General features: G+C 42.3%; 1 protein-coding gene and 1 non-coding gene across 10 annotated transcripts in view; both read right to left on the reverse strand.

The window, feature by feature from the left end:
* CNOT1 (CCR4-NOT transcription complex subunit 1) overlaps window positions 1-18,463 on the reverse strand; it is a 59,974-nt gene that overhangs the window by 5,192 nt on the left and 36,319 nt on the right. For 4 of the 9 annotated variants that reach the window (XM_086469206.1, XM_086469207.1, XM_086469204.1 and 1 more), the window contains 19 exons: window positions 18,038-18,178; window positions 16,980-17,159; window positions 15,773-15,889; window positions 15,262-15,372; window positions 14,606-14,683; window positions 14,108-14,285; window positions 13,473-13,603; window positions 12,597-12,893; window positions 9,479-9,619; window positions 9,272-9,376; window positions 8,563-8,682; window positions 7,811-8,005; window positions 5,932-6,074; window positions 5,220-5,328; window positions 4,955-5,124; window positions 3,696-3,948; window positions 1,481-1,729; window positions 699-862; window positions 308-425 (listed from right to left, as the gene is read on the reverse strand). In XM_086469206.1, the coding sequence (XP_086325332.1) occupies window positions 308-425; window positions 699-862; window positions 1,481-1,729; window positions 3,696-3,948; window positions 4,955-5,124; window positions 5,220-5,328; window positions 5,932-6,074; window positions 7,811-8,005; window positions 8,563-8,682; window positions 9,272-9,376; window positions 9,479-9,619; window positions 12,597-12,893; window positions 13,473-13,603; window positions 14,108-14,285; window positions 14,606-14,683; window positions 15,262-15,372; window positions 15,773-15,889; window positions 16,980-17,159; window positions 18,038-18,178 (3,000 nt within the window). The remainder of the gene's footprint in view (window positions 1-307; window positions 426-698; window positions 863-1,480; window positions 1,730-3,695; window positions 3,949-4,954; window positions 5,125-5,219; window positions 5,329-5,931; window positions 6,075-7,810; window positions 8,006-8,562; window positions 8,683-9,271; window positions 9,377-9,478; window positions 9,620-12,596; window positions 12,894-13,472; window positions 13,604-14,107; window positions 14,286-14,605; window positions 14,684-15,261; window positions 15,373-15,772; window positions 15,890-16,979; window positions 17,160-18,037; window positions 18,179-18,463) is intronic. The other 5 variants (XM_086469210.1, XM_086469211.1, XM_086469209.1 and 2 more) reach the window with 3 other exon arrangements.
* Window positions 16,327-16,465, reverse strand: LOC147414989 (small nucleolar RNA SNORA46). Its single transcript, XR_015183751.1, has one exon. It is a non-coding gene; the product is annotated as a small nucleolar RNA SNORA46 (small nucleolar RNA).

Genomic DNA, 18,463 nt, shown 5'->3' on the forward strand with positions numbered 1-18,463 from the left:
CTGCACATCATACACTATGGGTGTTCCCAGAACACTCAACATGCCATACTGAGTTGACAGTATTTGGTCTAGATTACAGCTCTTCCAGATTTTGACAAAGGCATGTTTATTAAATTCAGTTCACCCTATTTTCCATACTCTATTGACACAAAGACTCTCCTCCATGCAGTTAGGTTACTGTGAATATGGAAGACAACAAAAACAGAACAGCCATGCTACTAGTGCACTTAGAGATGTGAAACAGCACCACACCAGATAAGCATCTGTGTGAGCTTTTTAATTCAGAAGAGATAAACTGCAGCCACACCTTCTGCTGTGGTGTATGTGCCAGCATTCTTGCAATAAATATCCGATGGGAGATCAGTTCCAGCCAGGCATAAACAAAACCTGGAGCTTTTGTAGGCCTCAGGATGTGAAATGTGTTACTGAAAGAAAAGTTAGAGCAGGTTAGAAGTGCACAGCAATAAGATTACTTTTCGTAACATTGAGGGAAAATATACAAAGCCCTAGAAGCAAGGCATTTTAGCATCTTGGGGTTTACCAGTCATCTTCCTTAAAACAAGCAAGTGGACAGTCTGTAGGAGAACCAGTTATTCCAAATGTGATTAAGCCACCACAAAGGAACAGTCAGCCTTCAGATGAAAAATCTTGATCCTACCAGGAAAGGATGAGCATTGTGGCCAATCTCAAATACATACCAGAAAGCTGTGAGCGTCTGGAAGTTGATGGTCTCCAGCACATGCTCAGGAGCATTTAATTCCAAGAGCAACATGATGAAAATGCGATGGTAAGGAAGCTGCTGAAACTCACTCTGCCGAACATCATGGTCTTGCAGAAGAACTCCCACCACAATACCGAGAACCTAAGAGATGAAGACATTTCAGTGGTGACAGCAAGAACTACACTGCAAGTCAGCCTATAGGTAACACTTTTAAGAATCAATAAAAAAATCAGTAGATTCTAACAAGAATCAAAAATTCTAGTTATTGGGAGCATTACATAAATTAATGTTACAATCTGTATCAGCAACTCCCAACCACTATACTTTGCCCTCCCTGTCCCACGGATTACAGTCACAATGACTGACTGGGCACTGTTGGAAGGTCTTAACTACCTAAGACCACCTAGCCATAAACCAAATAGTTTAAGAGTATAGGCAAGGCCCTCACAAAATCAAGGCAGACATCCAGGAATCACCAACCTTAAACCACACTTTCTAATGCCTCAAAACAACAGCAGTTGACTTCTTAATTTCAAGGCACAAAGGTGAATTTCAGGTTTGATATGAGATCTTTGTGAACAGAAAGCCACTTGGCATCCTGATGCTCCACTCAACAGTTTATCATTTCAGTGACCAACTCATAGAAGTCCTCATCTGATACTTCAGCAGCAGCCCACGTTAGGGTCTACATTTCACATTGATCAAAGGTACACCTGACTATGCACTTTAGATGCAATGAGTACAAACAGGGTTCCCAACCTTATTCAGGAGGTTTATCTTTGTAACGGTGTTGGTGGCCTCCCCAGAGTGCTTCACTAGCAGCGCTATAAGTCGCACAAAGGCATCCAGATTGTGATAGCACTTGGCTCGAATCATAGTGGGGTTGGCAGCAGGATTATGCTGTTGCTCAGCCTGAGCACGATAGCTGATTTCCACACACATTTCAGTGCAAAGACGGAAAAAGCGGGTGATCAGGTCATCTGTTTTCAGGATTCCTTGCTGGTGCATCTACCCAGGAAAGGAAAAAACCTTCAGAACCATAACCACAGAAAAGTTCATTTTGCTACTCATTTCAAACAACACACACCTTACAAAGCACCCACCTTGCCTCACAATTAATTTTTACCACCCTCTCAAGCAAGCCATCTCTGCTACTTTTCCCCCCCAAGATGAGTATTTTCAAGGCAACTTAAGGGTGGCAACACAATTTTAGCAGAGACATTTACTCCTAAATGGAGTCTTTTCAATCCCAAGTCTCTTCAGCCATCAGCATGGCTGAGAAGCCAGTTTCAGTATCAGTTCTGCCACCAAAGATCAACCTTGCATGAAGGACAGCAGTTCAGCCTGTCAGGCCTTTAGGAGCCCACAAAGGGTGTATGAGCTTTGGGAAGGGCAGACTTCAGCTACTAGCTCAGGAACCAGAGCTACTTTGCAGCAACGTTCTGCAGTAGTAAACTGCATTTGGAGAGTGAATTTTCCTTTCAGGAACGTTACATGCAGAGAAAGACTCAGTGGGTTTTTGTTTGTTTTGCACTGGTGGTGGGGAGTGGTGTTTTTAATAACATATATACAAAAAAAAGACCTCCTTTTAGTTGTCACCCCCAGTGTTAAAGCCAGCAAAATGAAACACATTACACTGCAGGAAACCTCTGGGCTTTGAATAAAGCATCGTACTTCTAAATCCCTACTGCACAGACAAGAAGCTATATAAACAGCATAATTGCTAACTCTTGGGAGAAGTAGTATTTCTGGAGAAACTTTTTTTAAAAAAAGGCATTCATGTATCTGCCTTCAAAGTTCTATGCTCCTTGTCTGAAATGCTAGTGGAAAAGAAGCAAGACAATTTAAGCAGACAAAGTTGTGGTCAGTTCAGTAATAAAACCTTGTTTAATGCAGTCAATACCCACAGCTAAAGCCTGTAAGGAAAAAAGTTACATATAAACACTGCATTTCGATATATTGCAATTGCTATTTCAAACCTGATCAAACATGTACAAAAGGTAAGCAAACTAGTATGATAGAAGAGCGTATTTTTTTTTAAAGAGTGGGTTTAACACTGGACCCATTAAAAACAATCAAAAAAGATGTTATGTAGCAGAAGTCAGACCAACAGAAAGCTGGCTACAAGCCAGTACATGCAGACACTAAAGTCACATAAAAAAATCACTGCATCAGTCAAGATCTTTATGCATACTTGATAGCTTGAACTTCTTTTTGGTAGCAGCTGCAAAATCTGCAGCATTTCTATGGTACTAACATGGAAATTTAAAGAGAACACAATGCAAACAGACTGACTCAGGGGCTTCCTTGCAGCTGCAGTCAAGGAGCTGCCAGGACCTCTGTTTTACGAAGATGACTGCAGAGATATAGGGAGTTTGCTACCACATATGCTGAGCTACCGAGTGCATCTGCCTTCTCAATCACACTTGGAAGGCAGATGCATGCTGTTCATCACACCTGTTAAGGTGCCCAGGACTGAAGTGTTGGAGGCTGTTTAAATTTAGGCAGCACTTTAGCTAATGAAGTTTCAAGATCTTGGTCACTAAGAATTCCAGCTAGAAAAAGGATTCCCTCATTCACATGGTCTGAAACAATTCACCTGCATCTCTCTATTAGCAATTTCCTTTAGGCTGTCAGAGCTTTTACTGTTACCCATAAGGAGCAACACTAGTCAGGCTTCATTACACAGAGCGTCTCAGAACTATTCCCAACAACTATCTCAGCTAAAGTTCTTTTCCCACCAGACTTACCCCAAAACTCATGGTCTGCACTGACAGTTTGTTGCTACGGTATCTGAAGAACATGATTTGGTGAAGGGTAAGGGTTTCTACAGAACTTTACCATCAAAACCAGAGAAAATTGTGATAAGTCAACTGCCATACACCTGAAAGTTTCAAAAGGATGCCTAACATGGGTTATAACACTGCTTTAAAATGGAGGACATCATGCCCTACTTATGTTGAATAAAAAGCACCTTTCTTTCCAAAAGCTCTACCTGTCCAACAAACGCAGAGAATGCTTTGGTACTGTCACGGCCCGCTGCAGCTGAATGGTAGAGGTTCACCCACTCCCTCAGCAGGTATTCTGCCTTCTCCCTCAGACCTGGCGGATCATCATACTCAGAGGCTTGGGAAATTCCTGAATGCATCATAAAATTGGGACCTCCATGAGCACGGTCAATCATTGCTTCATAGTTTGATCGGACCACTTCCATCAGCTGGGGTAATCTAATGCAACAGACCAGAGCAAGAGCCTGGTTAGAACTTCTCCTCCCCCACATGGTGTGGAAACTGGAAGGTCAATCAAATATAGTTGAAAGAAAGCAAATTATTTCTTATACTAAATCTTCATATCTTCCAGGCCTCATTGGAATACCAGAAATAAGTCATGAAAGCAGATACAGTCATGATGAAAGAAGGAACACTGAAGTCATACAAGCTTTGAAGTTCCACTCCAATTCATACAGCGTGCTGCAACAAAGCACCACAAGTACTAGAGACAGCTTCACTTTTACAGACTTTGGAAGCCCTACAATGCTCCAAGATGGACTTTTGTTTTGAGACATCTCACTAGCAGTTGTGTTGGCAGTGGCAGCCACTGCCGCCACCACCAGCCAGCTGTTGGCTGCTCACAGCAATCCTGAGTTCTGCAAGCTCCAGTCCATGTTTTCTCAAACCCAGCTGCAATTGCTTCCACCTTAGCAATAGGAGGCCTATTGTCCCACAAGTATTTCTGGATGCTGTGGCAACACTTGCTGCCCAATTATCTGCTGGTGGATACACAAGCCATGTGAGACCAGTGGATGACTGCTTCATCGACTCTAAACAAAACTATCTAAAGAAACAGAAAGGATTGTCTAATTTCATTAATAGCTCGTGATTAACAAATTAACACCTACATAGTTAAGATTTAAACAGGTAAGACTATTGCCTAAATCCACAATAAAGCAGGAATTCAAGCAAGTTTCTCAAAGGACCATGGTATTTTGGAGCATCGTGCATAGAAAGAAAGTTTCCTGCTCAAGCATTCAGTTTGAGATGATGCTGCAGCTCCCTCTATTTTGACATAAAATCAGCACAATTATATTAGTGTGACAGTTTAAATTAACATAGGACTGCAGCCCTAGAGAAAGTTAAAGCTGTATGATTCAATGCTACGAGACATTGCCTATATAATAAAATCATAGATGAGCACGAGAGAAGTAATATATTGCACACAGTATTTCAATCTCACCCTTCTGGGGCATTTCCTCTGGAATGAGCATTAATCCTCATGAGTGTCTCAATTGTGTGAAACAGATCTGCCTCTGTTACGTGGGCGACACTTCGCTCATCCACCAACAGGATCTTTACCAACTGCATGGCAAATGCCACAGCCATGTAGTTCAAGCCATTCTCCATTGACTGTCAACATGAAAAAGGCAATTAAAAGTTCAAGCACAAATTTTACAGTGGACTGACCATAACTCTTCTCCTCCAAAAGAACTGTTTCCCTTTACCTGAGCCAAGTGAAGGTCATACTGCTGCATGTTAACAAGGTGACTGCGGATTAGCAGCTCCACAGCTTCCACGTTGTATTTGTACTCATCCCTGCATTCAATCAGGCACCTGAAGAATTAGACTGCTTTTAAAAAGTGTACTTCAACACCACAGCTTAAGCAAAGCAACTCAAATTTAATACACCAGAAACTGTGCCATACACTGTGATTCATCGCTAAGCTACAAAAGAAGCCTCTTCTAGAGCATTCTCTAAGGTAATATTTGGATTCAGAATAGTCATGAGCCTCAAAAGCATTTGTTGCCCTGCACAACTGGTCACAACAGCCCTTTAAGAGCTTCAGTTTATTCAGCAGAAGCAGCCTCTCTTCTGCAAAGTGGCACATCTGCCTAGCTGAAGCACTAGTGCTTCTGGTGCAGGCATATGCCATGTCACACAGTTTGTGACAGCATATGGAGACATTCTCTATAATATGAGGAAAAAAAACCCAGAGCATCTCTAATGCTTAGCTGCATTAAAGATTGCTATCATGTTCTAGGATGAAGCAGAGTTATCAGAAGATCTAGTCACTTTCAACCAGACAAGACTGTTACTTTTTGTCTGTCCAAACTGCAACAATGCAAAATATCAACCAGTGAGCAATTCAAAATAACACAAGAACTCCCAAAAGATGATGAAAGCTACATCAATGCTCCCGCTGTCTCACAACTGACCTAGTAATTTGTTTATTACACCATGGAGATCCATATGCACGGCCATCCTGCAGAGCCTTCAACACAAGCAGATGACACTCACGATAGCGAAGGAGGAGGTCAGCATCTGCCCCACTGGTGGCATCCAGTAAGCCCTCTACAGCCTAGAATAGATGCAACCTGTTAGCAGAGGAAAAAACAAGTCCTCTTCCAAATCTTCTGCAAACTACATCAGCAAGAGTTATCACCAGAAGACTCTATGGACATGCAAACCCCAAATTTAGTCATCATGCTGATGCCTTGATGTGAGATTTTACTAGCTACTACAGCACCTACACATTCACTGTCCTACCACAAACAAGCCTACAGTCTCTCTGTGCCCCACTGGCTGTAGGCATGTGCCAAACAGTGTGAAAGACCGCATTAGTTTGTGCTGCAGCTTCTGCAAGTCAGTGCCTCCTCACAAGCAATTCTGCATATGGCTCACAAGAAACTACATGAAAGAAAAATTACAGACCCTGCCGGAGGTCAGCTATCAAGTTCTTTAGACACAGAGTTCCAGCATACGGATGAACCCGTGCTAGTCTATAGCAAATGGAAGATGAGTCTTACGGGGCAGCACAATTCACCTGGTCAAGTCCTAGTCAGGACTAGATCCTTTAAGAGGTAGGAGCATTATCAGTCAAGAACAAAGAGTCTCCCTCCACCTTTCAGTTACATTTGTTTTGCCACTGTTCTTGGATCATCATGCAGACAGCTCCATATCCTTTCACTATACTCAAATAGATTTTTCTCTACATCTGTCACTATGCTCTGCACTACTACACAGGCACTGATGCCAGCTCAGCTCACAGAGTTCACTGCAACACTCCTCACCCAGTACAGTCTACTAGTTCTCGCTGGGACGGAGTTAATTTTCTTCCTAGCAGCCCATATGGTGCTGGTGCTTTGGATTTGTGCTGAAACAGCATTGACAACACACCCGTGTTTTGCCAGTTGCTGAACAGGGCTTGCACAGCACCAAGGCTTTCTCTTTCCCACTCTGTCTCCCCCACCAGTGGGTAGGTTGGGGATGGGCAAGAGGTTGGGAAGCAACAGAGCCAGGACCCAAACTGAATAAAGTGATATTCCATACCATATGACATCATGCTCATCAATAAAAGCTCAGGGAAAGGAGGACAAGGGGGGCATTCATGGTTATGATGTTTGCCTTCCCAAGCAAACTTTACATGTGCTGAAGCCCTGCTTTCTGAGGAGCAGCTACACACCTGCCTGCTGATGGGAAGTAGCAACTTAATTTTTTTTGCTTTGTTTGTGCACACAGCTTTTGCTTTCCTACTAAACTGTCATAATCTGAATGAACAAGGCATCTTGTCTTCCCTCTATTTTCTCTCTGTCCCACAGGAGAGTGGAATGAGCAATCTGATGGTGCTTGGCCACTGGCCAGGGTCAACCCACCATGCATACTCATTTATGAGTTACTGCAAAACACAATCCCCAAATGTGCTGCTATAAATCCAGTACTATGCTCGATACTATCCATCTACAAGGGCAGTTTGAACGCCTTTCTAGCCTCCAAATCATCCAGAAATCAAAGACTATTCTGCATTGCAACAGCTCTCTGCTTGCCACATGTGGACAAAACTCCCCTAAGTGCCAGGATTCTGGACCTACTGCTTCCCACAGCAGCCTGGCCACAGTGTGTACAATACACTGAACGATGAACACAATGGCCCTCTTCTAATTTTATTTCATGAGTTGTCCAAGACAGCAGTTGTTCAGTATTGTTCACCAAGCAAATTCCACCGAATGCATGAAGTCACCAGCAAGACAATCCACAAACCAGGTGAGCAATAAACTCAAGGTAAGTTGTTAAAGGATAAGAGTTGTCAACACCCACCTTCTGCAGCAGTCCAAGTGCAGCAATAGCATCACGGGAGTTACGGGCCACTACCACAGCCTCCAAGAGGCTGCGCAACGCTTGAGCTTGAGGATTCATGGCCAGGGTGTGTGGAATGGACTGCAGGTGCTGCTCCAGTTCTGCCATACATTTGTCATAGATCTGTGCTACATCATCTGTAGCCCAAGCTTGCTGCTTAAGAGAAAGTGGGAATGACCGATTTTCGCAAGAACTGTATTTATGAAACTCAAATACCAATTGGCTCTTTTGCTTTGGAAACCATAGCACTCAGTTTAGATCACTACAGTATTGTGGTTAGTTATGCTAGCATTTTAAACACACAAATATAAACAAATTAAGCTTTGGAAATAAGGACTGCTAGAATTGTTTGCTAGTTAAGACCCCGTACGCATACAAAAACCTGTTAATTATCTCAAAATCCATTCTTACCATCCATGATCTTCCCACAAAAGTAAGCTGAGGTTTGAATAAAATGTTTCACTGCTACTAAAACTACACATAGCAATCCTAACTTGCAGATCTTGACCCAATTTGGGTTACAACATCTAAGACTGGATGCAAGTTTTATGTTGCCATTAATTTGCCATTAAAACTAATGCATCTTTCAACCACTATTCCCAAGCAATACAAATGCCTGATTCTTATTAGTCTTCTAGCAAAGGACACCAGTTCTGCAACATTCACCAGAACAGCTCTAGTACTCTCAAGCTGATTAAATCAGAAGTCTTTACCTTCATAGGCTGAGCCAAGAATCCTGTAGGCTGAGTTAAGTCATTGGTAGGCAAAAAGCCAGGGACATTGCGTGCAAACTCTTCATAAACAGCCAGCTGTTTTGGGTCCACACCTCCAACCTTTGCAATGAAAAGAAGGCAGTAATCTCATTGTTAAGTACTGTGGCAGTAAGAAATGAGGGCAGCTGGTAGCTGCTCAGTCACATTTTTAAACAGTGGCCTAGACATCAAGAAGTAGGATTCAGCAGCTCTGCACTGAGCTCCCATCTCTCCTGCCACACCTCCTAACAGAAGGATTTTGCTCTACAACTGCAACTCACATTCCCAGAAACAGGAATAACCAAATACTGGCTTCACATGTGTCTGAGGCACAAGAGAAACGCTCTGCTGAGAGCACACAGTATGTCCTTTAAGGGAAGAAAATAGAGGAGACAAGACAACAAAACAGACTAGTTATCTTTCAGCGAAAGGAATGGCACAGGAGTCAGGACTTTTACTGTCCTCAAGGAATGGAGGAAAAGGATACAAACACCCATTTTGGAACAACATATTCTTGTGTTTCCATTACTAATCAAGCTAATAGCAGTTACACTGTTAGGTAAGACTAACAATACAGACGATTGTTCAGCTGAAGCTGTGCCATGCACTTTTCATTATCAGGGGAGGGAGAAGAGGTGCATCAGAACATAGCTCAATTAATATTCCTCACCTTCAACCGGATCTGTTCTGGCATCCGCTCAGCCTGGTAAGTTAACACAACAGGATCACAGTACCGACGACCCTCTTGTCTAGCATGTTTTCTGAGCTCAAATTCCTGGAAAAAACCCCAAACACCACATTGAATTTTCGCCACAGAGTCTGGATGTATACAAGCACATATAATACTTTTTTAAAAAGACAGCAGTCCCATACTTACAGTTGCAAGCCTCTTGTCCATCTCAGGGCCTGCCTTTTCCACAGCTGTCTTCTGGATAAAGCAGCATGCTAGCTCACAGTTATCCTGGGCTAACTGGGCAGCTGCCTGCTCCATCATGTCCCTCTGTTGTGGGGAGGCTGCCTATTGAAAACCACAATAATCAGTGAAAGCTGTAAATTTTCCCTGTATATTACTAGCCTTAAAATCTGCACCACTACCTATACAGAACACCAGCAACAAAAAGGAATGCTCTTAGGAATGCACTCTTTGCATTGAAGACACAATAATAAATTTAATTTTGCATAGCTCTGAATAAAACATGCAGGCAAGATGACAGTAAAGACTTTCAACAAGGCACAAAGCAGCAGGAGGTTCTCCATCGTCTCCACCAACCTATCTCCAGGGCATAAAAATAAAGCCCTGCTTTAGACTGATGCACATACAACAGATGCTAATACAGGAAAAATCAAGCCTCACATCACAGCATAGAAGTTTTTCCACTTCCTAGGCTGTAATCAGAAGATATAAAGGTGCATCGCTAACAAGGCAAAACAGTAGTCCTAAGCCTTTTTCAGTGGGTTCCCTTTCCGATACAGATTTTTTTCTTTTCTCAGGAGTCTGCTTTAAGAGAACCCTGAACAGATGAACTTTCCAGGGTGCAAAACACTCTCACTGGAAATGGAATGCATATATAAACACAGTCCAGTCTACTTGGACTTCCTTGCCCATTAAGATAAACCTCTATTTCATTAATTCCTGAAAGCTACACTGCTGCTTTCAATTGAAAGAAATTCTTGCTTGTTAACCCAGACGTGCATTTTTTCCATGTCTTGTATATCACTTTCTTCTGCAACACTATGTTTTCTATAGTTACCTCTTAAGAAAACCTCCTTGATTAAAACTGGCCCTGTGTCAGTTTCGTACATCTTCAGATTAAAAAAAACTCAGGACATTGCTACATTTTTGTACTATTTATGACATTTTTGCAAACACCATGATACACTAGCATGAAGTCTTCCGCAAAACCTGAATTACTTCTGCCTATAAACTTTACGCAGACTGGTAAGGGTTAGAAGGGACCTCTGGAGATCATCTAGTCCAACCCCCCTGCCAGAGCAGGCTTGCCAAGAGCAGATCACACAGATCACGCCCAGGCAGGTTTTGAGTATCTCCAGAGAAGGAGACTCCACCACCTCGCTGGGCAGCCTGTTCCAGTGCCCTACCACTCTCAATGTAAAGAAGTCTTTCGTCATGTTCAGGCAGAACTTCCTGTGCTCCAGTTTGTGCCCATTGCCTCTTGTCCTGCCACTGGGCACCACGGAAGAGTCTGGCCCCATCCTCTTGACACCCACCCTTCAGATATTTGTAAGTGTTGATAAGGTCCCCTCTCAGTCTTCTCTTCTCCAGGCTAAAGAGCCCCAGGTCTCTCAGCCTTTCCTCAGAGAGATGCTCCAGTCCCCTCATCATCTTCATAGCCCTCCACCGGACTATCTCCAGTAGTTCCCTGTCTCTTGAACTGGGGGCCGCTGAACTGGACACAGCACTCCAGATGTGGCCTCATCAGAGCAGAGGGGGAGGAGAACCTACCTCAATCAGCTGGCCACATTCTTTTTAATGCACACAAGGGCACATGGCTAACTTGCTGTCCACCATAACTCCCAGGTCCTTCTCTGCAGAGCTGCTTTCCAGCAAAAGCTGACCCCCAGCCTGTAATGGCGCTTGGGGTTATTCCTCCCCCAGCTGCAGGTCCCTACACTTGCCCTTATTGAATCTCATGAGGGTCCTTCTCCACCCAACTCTCCAGCTTGTCCAAGTCTCACTGAATGGCAGCACAACCTTCTGCTCTATCATGCCCAGTAGGCACCCTCCTCCCCATGCCCAGCTGGCACACACAGTTGTAACACCAGTCTGTGCTCACCCTTCCTCCCCAACTTGAGTATCACATCTCTGCCTTCTTATACTACCCAAAAGACAGCCAGCACTTCAATTGCCTCCCTACCTGAACTGCAATCATATTCAATGAAACACAGCAAGACTGCATACCAGAGAAATATCTGTGCCCCTCTTACCCAGATGACGACAGTTACTAGCTTGACACCCAAACTCTGTTAGCACAGGTGCTAACAGCAGTCACTGGCTCAGCTCACACATAAATAAAGCAATACTAAACCCATCTACTCCCATCCTTGTGTTTAAGATGGATGAGTAAGATTCATTTGTCTGCTTTTCCTGCTCTTCATCTCAGCAATCAAGTTACTTCAAGTTCTGTATACGAAAGGTCAAGAGTGTTTGAGGCCTGAGAGTCACATCCCATACCTGCAGATGCAATTCTTGCTAACGTTTTGTGCTCCCTTCAGACCATTAAGTACTGCCCTCTTCAGCCAGTTACCATGCAAGAGAGCAATGCCACCGCAAAAGTGCCTTTGCACTGTCACTCCCCACCAGATGGGAAATAGTAACATGGCCTTCAGCAAGAGGTAGGCTGTACTTTAACTTTTCTTTAATCCCTGAAAGGACAGCGTTGTCTTAATCTTTCAAAGATCCTTATGCTCTTGTGTCGCTGACACTGATGGCAAGCACAGCAAGTTTTCTGGGGAGTGACTGCTGTTCTGGCCAGCAGTTCATGAACTCTGTTCCATTTAGCCAAGCAGAAGCTAGTGTTGCAGCTCAAATTTTGTTCATGAAGAGACCTGAGAATGTTCTCTAAAAACCCCAATGAATTAACAGGCCACACAGAAAAATCTTAATTATGTATCTGCTAACAGGACAAGTAAATAAAATCTACCTGAAGCATGCATGCATGCTGAAACAACCCAAGACACCACCAGAAAGTCCCAGAATCAACTCAGTCATCCCACTCTACCTTTTCTAACTCAAAACCCACAGAAAGATAAGCACTTCAAGGTTTACCAAGTGATCAAGCAGGAGATAACACTGGGGTAAAATAAAAAGGTACGCAGGAAGTTTGTGTGCAGCATAGTAAGATCCACATTACAGGCTTAATACTGTTCGACATAAGTTGTAATCTTAGCACAATTTTTTCACTGTAAATCCACAAGAGTCATGAGACCTTTGTTCACTAAATTAGCGTCCACACTAGTGATGATGCAACTCTTACCCTCAGTGCAGTAGCAAAACTATTTTTCAAGTTGGTGGCTATGCTCATCAGCAAAGGTTCCCTGCAGGTAATCATGGCCATCCCAGCAGTCAGGTTCCGCATCATGTGGTGTGCGGCCACACGCATTCGTGACTCCTCTGAATCCAGTGCAAAGTCCTTCCTGACTATCTGCTCACATGTAGTCATGGCAATCTTAATGGACCGATCGACCACCGGGTGGACAAGTTCTTGCACTGCTCGCTCTATCGCCTGTCGTACACACTGCTTTAACTGCGGGTGGGCTTGAAACAGTGGAATCTGGAGGAGGATAAGGAGAGTTAAGTGAGAATAAAGCAAACTAGAATCCCATCTACCCTAGCCATTCACGTTTTCTGAACAACTTTTAAGTTTACTGTCATAGCTTGTCTACAGTGGGGCACTCCCATGTTCCACATAGAGCTATTACATTATCTGTTTGATAATTCTGACACTGGGAACATCTGACCAGTTTTCTTCCAAAGCTGCAGCTGAACACAATGCTAAGACTAACTTAAGAGCTAAGTCTCTGTTAAGGAGCACAGAACCTCCTTTTAAGCCTAAGTCCTGAGAGCAACTATCCCAACTGACACTTATTGCCAGAAATAAACTGGATACTGACGTAAATGTCACAGCAAAAGATCACTTGACCACGTGAAATTTTGTTAGCTAATATAACTACTAACCACTCCCCTAAAGGTCTCCATTTGATTACTTTTTAGCACTCACTCTCCCCATTACTTTTGAGAATCAACTCTCCAATAACTTCAACTTACAAAATGCTCCTCCTACCAGCTGAGATCTGTGGCGATGTTAGTGGCAAAAATGCTTTTAGCAAACCAAATCAGCTCTAAAACTTACCGTTGGATTTAAGGTAATATGTGGAGCCAACCCTCCTAAAGAATAGACGTTGATGTCATGATAACTGTACTGCGGCTGCGGAGGAACTGTTGCTGTACAAGTGGTGCTGGTAGCTGGAGTTGTAGAAGCAGCTATAGAATACAAGAATGTTTGTATTGAACCATTACTGAAAAGCAAATGATTATAATGGAAGTACATAATTCCATTTAAACCAGCAAGTGACCAATAAACAAGAGGTTTTGCATTTGACCATGAAGCCTCCTAAACTTATCAAGCAATTTTTCTCCTCCATTTTCCCAATGATTAGTACCAAATTAACTCCAGCATATTTTAACAGAGCTGTTTGTTATGACAGTTTAGCCCCTGATGTCACGTTAACAGATCATCCTGCTTCACTCCCTTCTAAGGAGTAACTACACACAGCACATGCAGTAATAGTCCTCGGGATGACTTCCATTCCCTTCCCATCTCCAGACTCTGGACACTTACTTTATTACAAAACCATTCAAGTGCTCCCAAGCATTCAGCAATGTTACAATAGCATATGTAGCTTCACATTTTTCTTCACAATAGCATAACCTGTCTTATTTTAACTTCTATAGTGTGGTTCTGGATTCTACAGGAAACATTCTTACTAGTTGTTGTGATGGGTGGTAGCTCTTCTGGCTGCTTCACATCCTTCTTTGGAGCGGACAGCTGCTCATCCAGATTTTTCAGACGATCCTTATCTTTCAGGAGACTTCCAGGTTTCAGCTCATTGATGTCTAGTGCAAGATTCTTGCAGAGCACCTCAATCTCAAACTTCAGATTCAACTGCACAACAATTCTAGTTTAGGTTATGTCGCAAAGAAAATACCCAAAATGTGTACTGGACTACTCTACTCCCAAGCTTCCCATTCTAACCCCACGCCTTTTAGAAACTTCAATAGTGACCGAGGATCAAACAAATGCCTTGCATGCTGACCTCACAGGACAAGAGTTTCATCCAAGTTCTACCAAATTAAGCAATGCCCAACTCTCCCCATGCTAAGGAACCAAGAAGTGAAATTTGGTCCTTCACAACATCCTTCTTGACTGGCATGTCAAGAAAACCTCACACTCAGTAGGTATAGAAAAGAAAAACAGTTGTTTACTTTTAGATCATGTTCTTGATGTAGCTCAGCTAAAACATTCATTATGGCCATTGTCCATGGGTTTGGAGGCCTGAAGACCTACAAGCAAAACATGAGAGCAATATTACACAAACTTCTTGAATCATGGGGATAACTTATGACTAAAAATTTTTGAAACGTGAACGCGTGTGCATACAGCCATAGAAGAGTTTGTACAGCTGCAATCAGGGCTGAATTTAGTATTCTGTTTGACTGAAACTAGATTAGGAAGCTAGTTGAACATTAAACTGGAAACACAATGACTTGGTCCTTCTGAGAGATCAGTTCTATGTCGAGCAGAACCAACAAGAGCTGATCAAGGTCAAAGGGGGGCAGGGGGAATAAAAAAAATAAACAAAGAATAGATTCTAGACCCCCCTCAATGGCATCCTTGCATTTCTCACTAGAGTTCTGCTCAGGGATACCACAGTTCAGCTCACACCACCTATTTGGACTACAAAAATGCACGGGCCATGTACTTTTTCCTCATAACAGAACTCCTTCACTTTAAGCCCTTACACCCCTCTTTTTTCTCTCCATGAAATTCCATCAGTTTTCAGTTTGTGAAAAAAGCCAATTATTTTCTACAGTATTTATTTTGCCACTTGAGCAGTAACTGTCAGCACAAAGTCACTTACCACACTCCTGACACTGGATTCTAAGACTTTGGCAACAAATGGCACTACATAAAGCAATTCCTGCTGTCCCTTAACATATGCTTCCAGTAGTAGTGATTTCACATCCAAATCCTGAAAAACACCATCAATTGAAAAGGGGAAGAGGGTGAAGAAAACAGCAGGCACAGCAAAAATTCCACTTACACGTTATTTCCTTATAGGACATACTGGCAAGGTTGAGTCATGACAGTCCCTGAGTTTGACTGCTAAGCAGCAGTTACTTTTTGAACAAAGATTTAGAGATATACATTTCTACATGGGATTAATGCATTTGGTTTTGGGAAGAATGTAACTACTAACTTTTCTGATACGAAAAAATATTTAGAAGTCTTAAATTACCAACTCTGGGCATCATACTTTGTACTGAGCATACGAGGCACCAGGAAGGTGATAAAGTTTGCCAAATACCCTATGCTACTGTATAACAGCATACTGATTCACGTCAAACAAATCTGTAAAGACAAAAGCTCACCGTGTGCAAGATGGGCTTATTTTTAGCCAGCGTAATCATTCCCAGCCAGTGACCAAGGTTCTTTAACAAGGAACGGTCTGAGAAGTTGGCTGCAGCTTTATCTGATGTCAGTAGCACCTAACAAAACCAACCCAAACAAACATTGAGCAACAACTGGAATATAATCAGACTCAAAACCAAATCCAACAGCTGATCTGACTTAAGACATAGTTTTAGAACACTATGTCCTGAGCTTCAGTTACATTAGATACTCAAACGCAGCCTTCACTTCAAGGCAGCATCCCATACGTCTGCCCTGTAACAATTTCAAAATTCCTTTCTTTCAAGAGGAATTCTTTCTTTCCTCAATCTTTTCAAGGATTACATTTTTCCAGACCTTACCATTTACTCTGTCAAGACTGTTAAGACTACTGCTTAGTAAAGTATAACTTGTGAAGGCAATGCTTCCTCTTAACGCTTCACCACAGACCTGAAGGCTACACTTTGCATTTCTTGGGAACTGATTTAATTCTCATTTCAAGACTTAAATCACATCACAAGTACTCTGCTGTTAGTTCTGTTCCTCAGCTTCAGAAGAGCATCAGCTGAACAGAGCAAGGTCAGCCATGCTCTAAAGAGCCAGGAGATTCTTTTGCACTACAGCGTAACCTATGGTGGTCAGAAAATTCCACCAACAGGTTTAAAAATAGTGCTTGCTTGACAAACTTGTTGCATCCACTCATCTCTTCTGGGCTACTGCTTCTCCCTCCTCCTCTCCTTATCTCAGCCCTCTAGCAATTTTGGTTGTTACACAGCCCCACTTTCTAAACCCCTCCCCCTCCCCTTTAGTCTTTTTTGACCAATATGGCAGAGTGGTTTTCTCATCTTTATACTTCCCACACACAAAAAAACAGACCATAAGCCATTTCCCCCTAGGTTGTAATTTGCAAGCCTCACACAAATTTAGAGTCCACCCACATAAACGAATTCAAAAGCAGATTTGGCCTCTTATTACACAATTTGAATTAAGTCTTTGGGACACTGCTGGCAAAGCAGAAGAATCCTAGTATTCATAGAGGTAACACACCAGTTCAATTATAAGCTAGCAAGTAGATTTTGGAATGATATTCCATATTTGAAGATCAGCAACACAGTAAGCAAACAGCCTGAGAACGCCACACTTAAATACTTAAACCTACTTAAGTATGAGAAAACTTGCACTACTCACCTTGATATTTCTGTAGGTTTCATTCAGAACCATTTTATTAAATTCTGGATTCTTAAGTGTGTCAAGGAAGTTTGAATATAAGCTGTGAAAATTAGGCTCAATACTGACTCTCTTCATCACAAGATACTGTGATACCCAAGGCATGAACTCTTCTTTCACTGTTTCCTTCAACTCTTCAACCTGTCTCCATAGCAGAGGAAAAAGCACATCACAGAAGATAAGAGATGACCAAAAACTTTTGGGGTCAGCTCTGACCAGTACAGACATATTCAGTCAATTGTGTTTAACACTAAAGTTTGGGGTTTTGTGTTGTTTTGTTTGTTTATTTTTTAAATAGCTTTGAAGCCAGTGTCTCATTATCCAAAGATCCGGTCAATCAGTAAGGACTTAATTCTCAAATGAAGGAGTTTACTTCTCCCCCGCTTCAGCTTTTTACCAGATAACTGCAAAATAAATGTTGGCATCTCACATGGAAGCTGCCTGTCCACAAGACAGATAGCACATGTGGCAGCAGTACTGCAGATTTCTACCATGTAAGAAAAAATTCCCGAAATTTCAGCTTGAAATGCAAGAGTCCATGAGCTTAATCTTGCAATATCAAATGGTAACCAGCCCAGTTATGATGTGAACATTTGTTCAAACTTGTATTAATATTTTTTTCAGAAGCTTGCATGAGTACTTTTCAGTCCTTTCAAGTGAAAAAACCAGACAGGACTGTCCAGCAGTTATTCCAGGCATCTACTAGAAGCGCTTTCCTGAAAACAAAGCATTAATGACATACAATACTTTAGTACAAAGGATCTGGCTATATAGAAACAAGGGAACTTGTAGGAGAAAGCAAGACGAAGAACAGCTATCTTTTATCCATCTCCCCTTTCTCGGAAAAATTCTCCACAGAGGTTCAAGCAGAAGTGTTGGAAACTATTTCTTTACAGCATGCTCCCTTCCTCATTTTTTGCAAGTCGGAGTATTTGTAGAAACATGGTCACCCACCACTTCAGAATGATTTTCCAGAAATATACAAAAAATTAATTTTACTAGTGTTCTTCCATACTTGCCTTCTGTGTCATATTTGACTGAGACAGATTATTGAAGATGAAAGCAATTTTTTCCTGGACATTCTCTGGAGGTTCCACAATTCTCTCAGTTTGATCTGTTGCTACTAACAGCGTATCAATGTTGGTAGTATTAATGGAAGGCTGGAGGGAAAACAAGAGGTTAAGAACAGACAATACCTAGAGGTGACAACAAAAGAAACTTTTGCTCTGTTCTGTCAGGCAAAAAAAGAATTGAGCTTTATCAGGTGACATCTACTGTCTCACGATTCATTTTCAGCAGCACTCTAACAGAGCCAAGCAATTGTTACTCTAAAAATGATGAGCAATACTCAGCAGAAGAGTGCTGCTGTACAAAAAGAACTCTAGTGTTTACATTCACATATAATGGGTGCCACTGCAAAGAGGCACTCACCAGGCTAACAGCCT

The sequence above is a fragment of the Leptosomus discolor genome, chromosome 8, assembly GCF_034619465.1.
Source record: "Leptosomus discolor isolate bLepDis1 chromosome 8, bLepDis1.hap2, whole genome shotgun sequence".
Classification (NCBI taxonomy): Eukaryota; Metazoa; Chordata; class Aves; order Leptosomiformes; family Leptosomidae; genus Leptosomus; species Leptosomus discolor.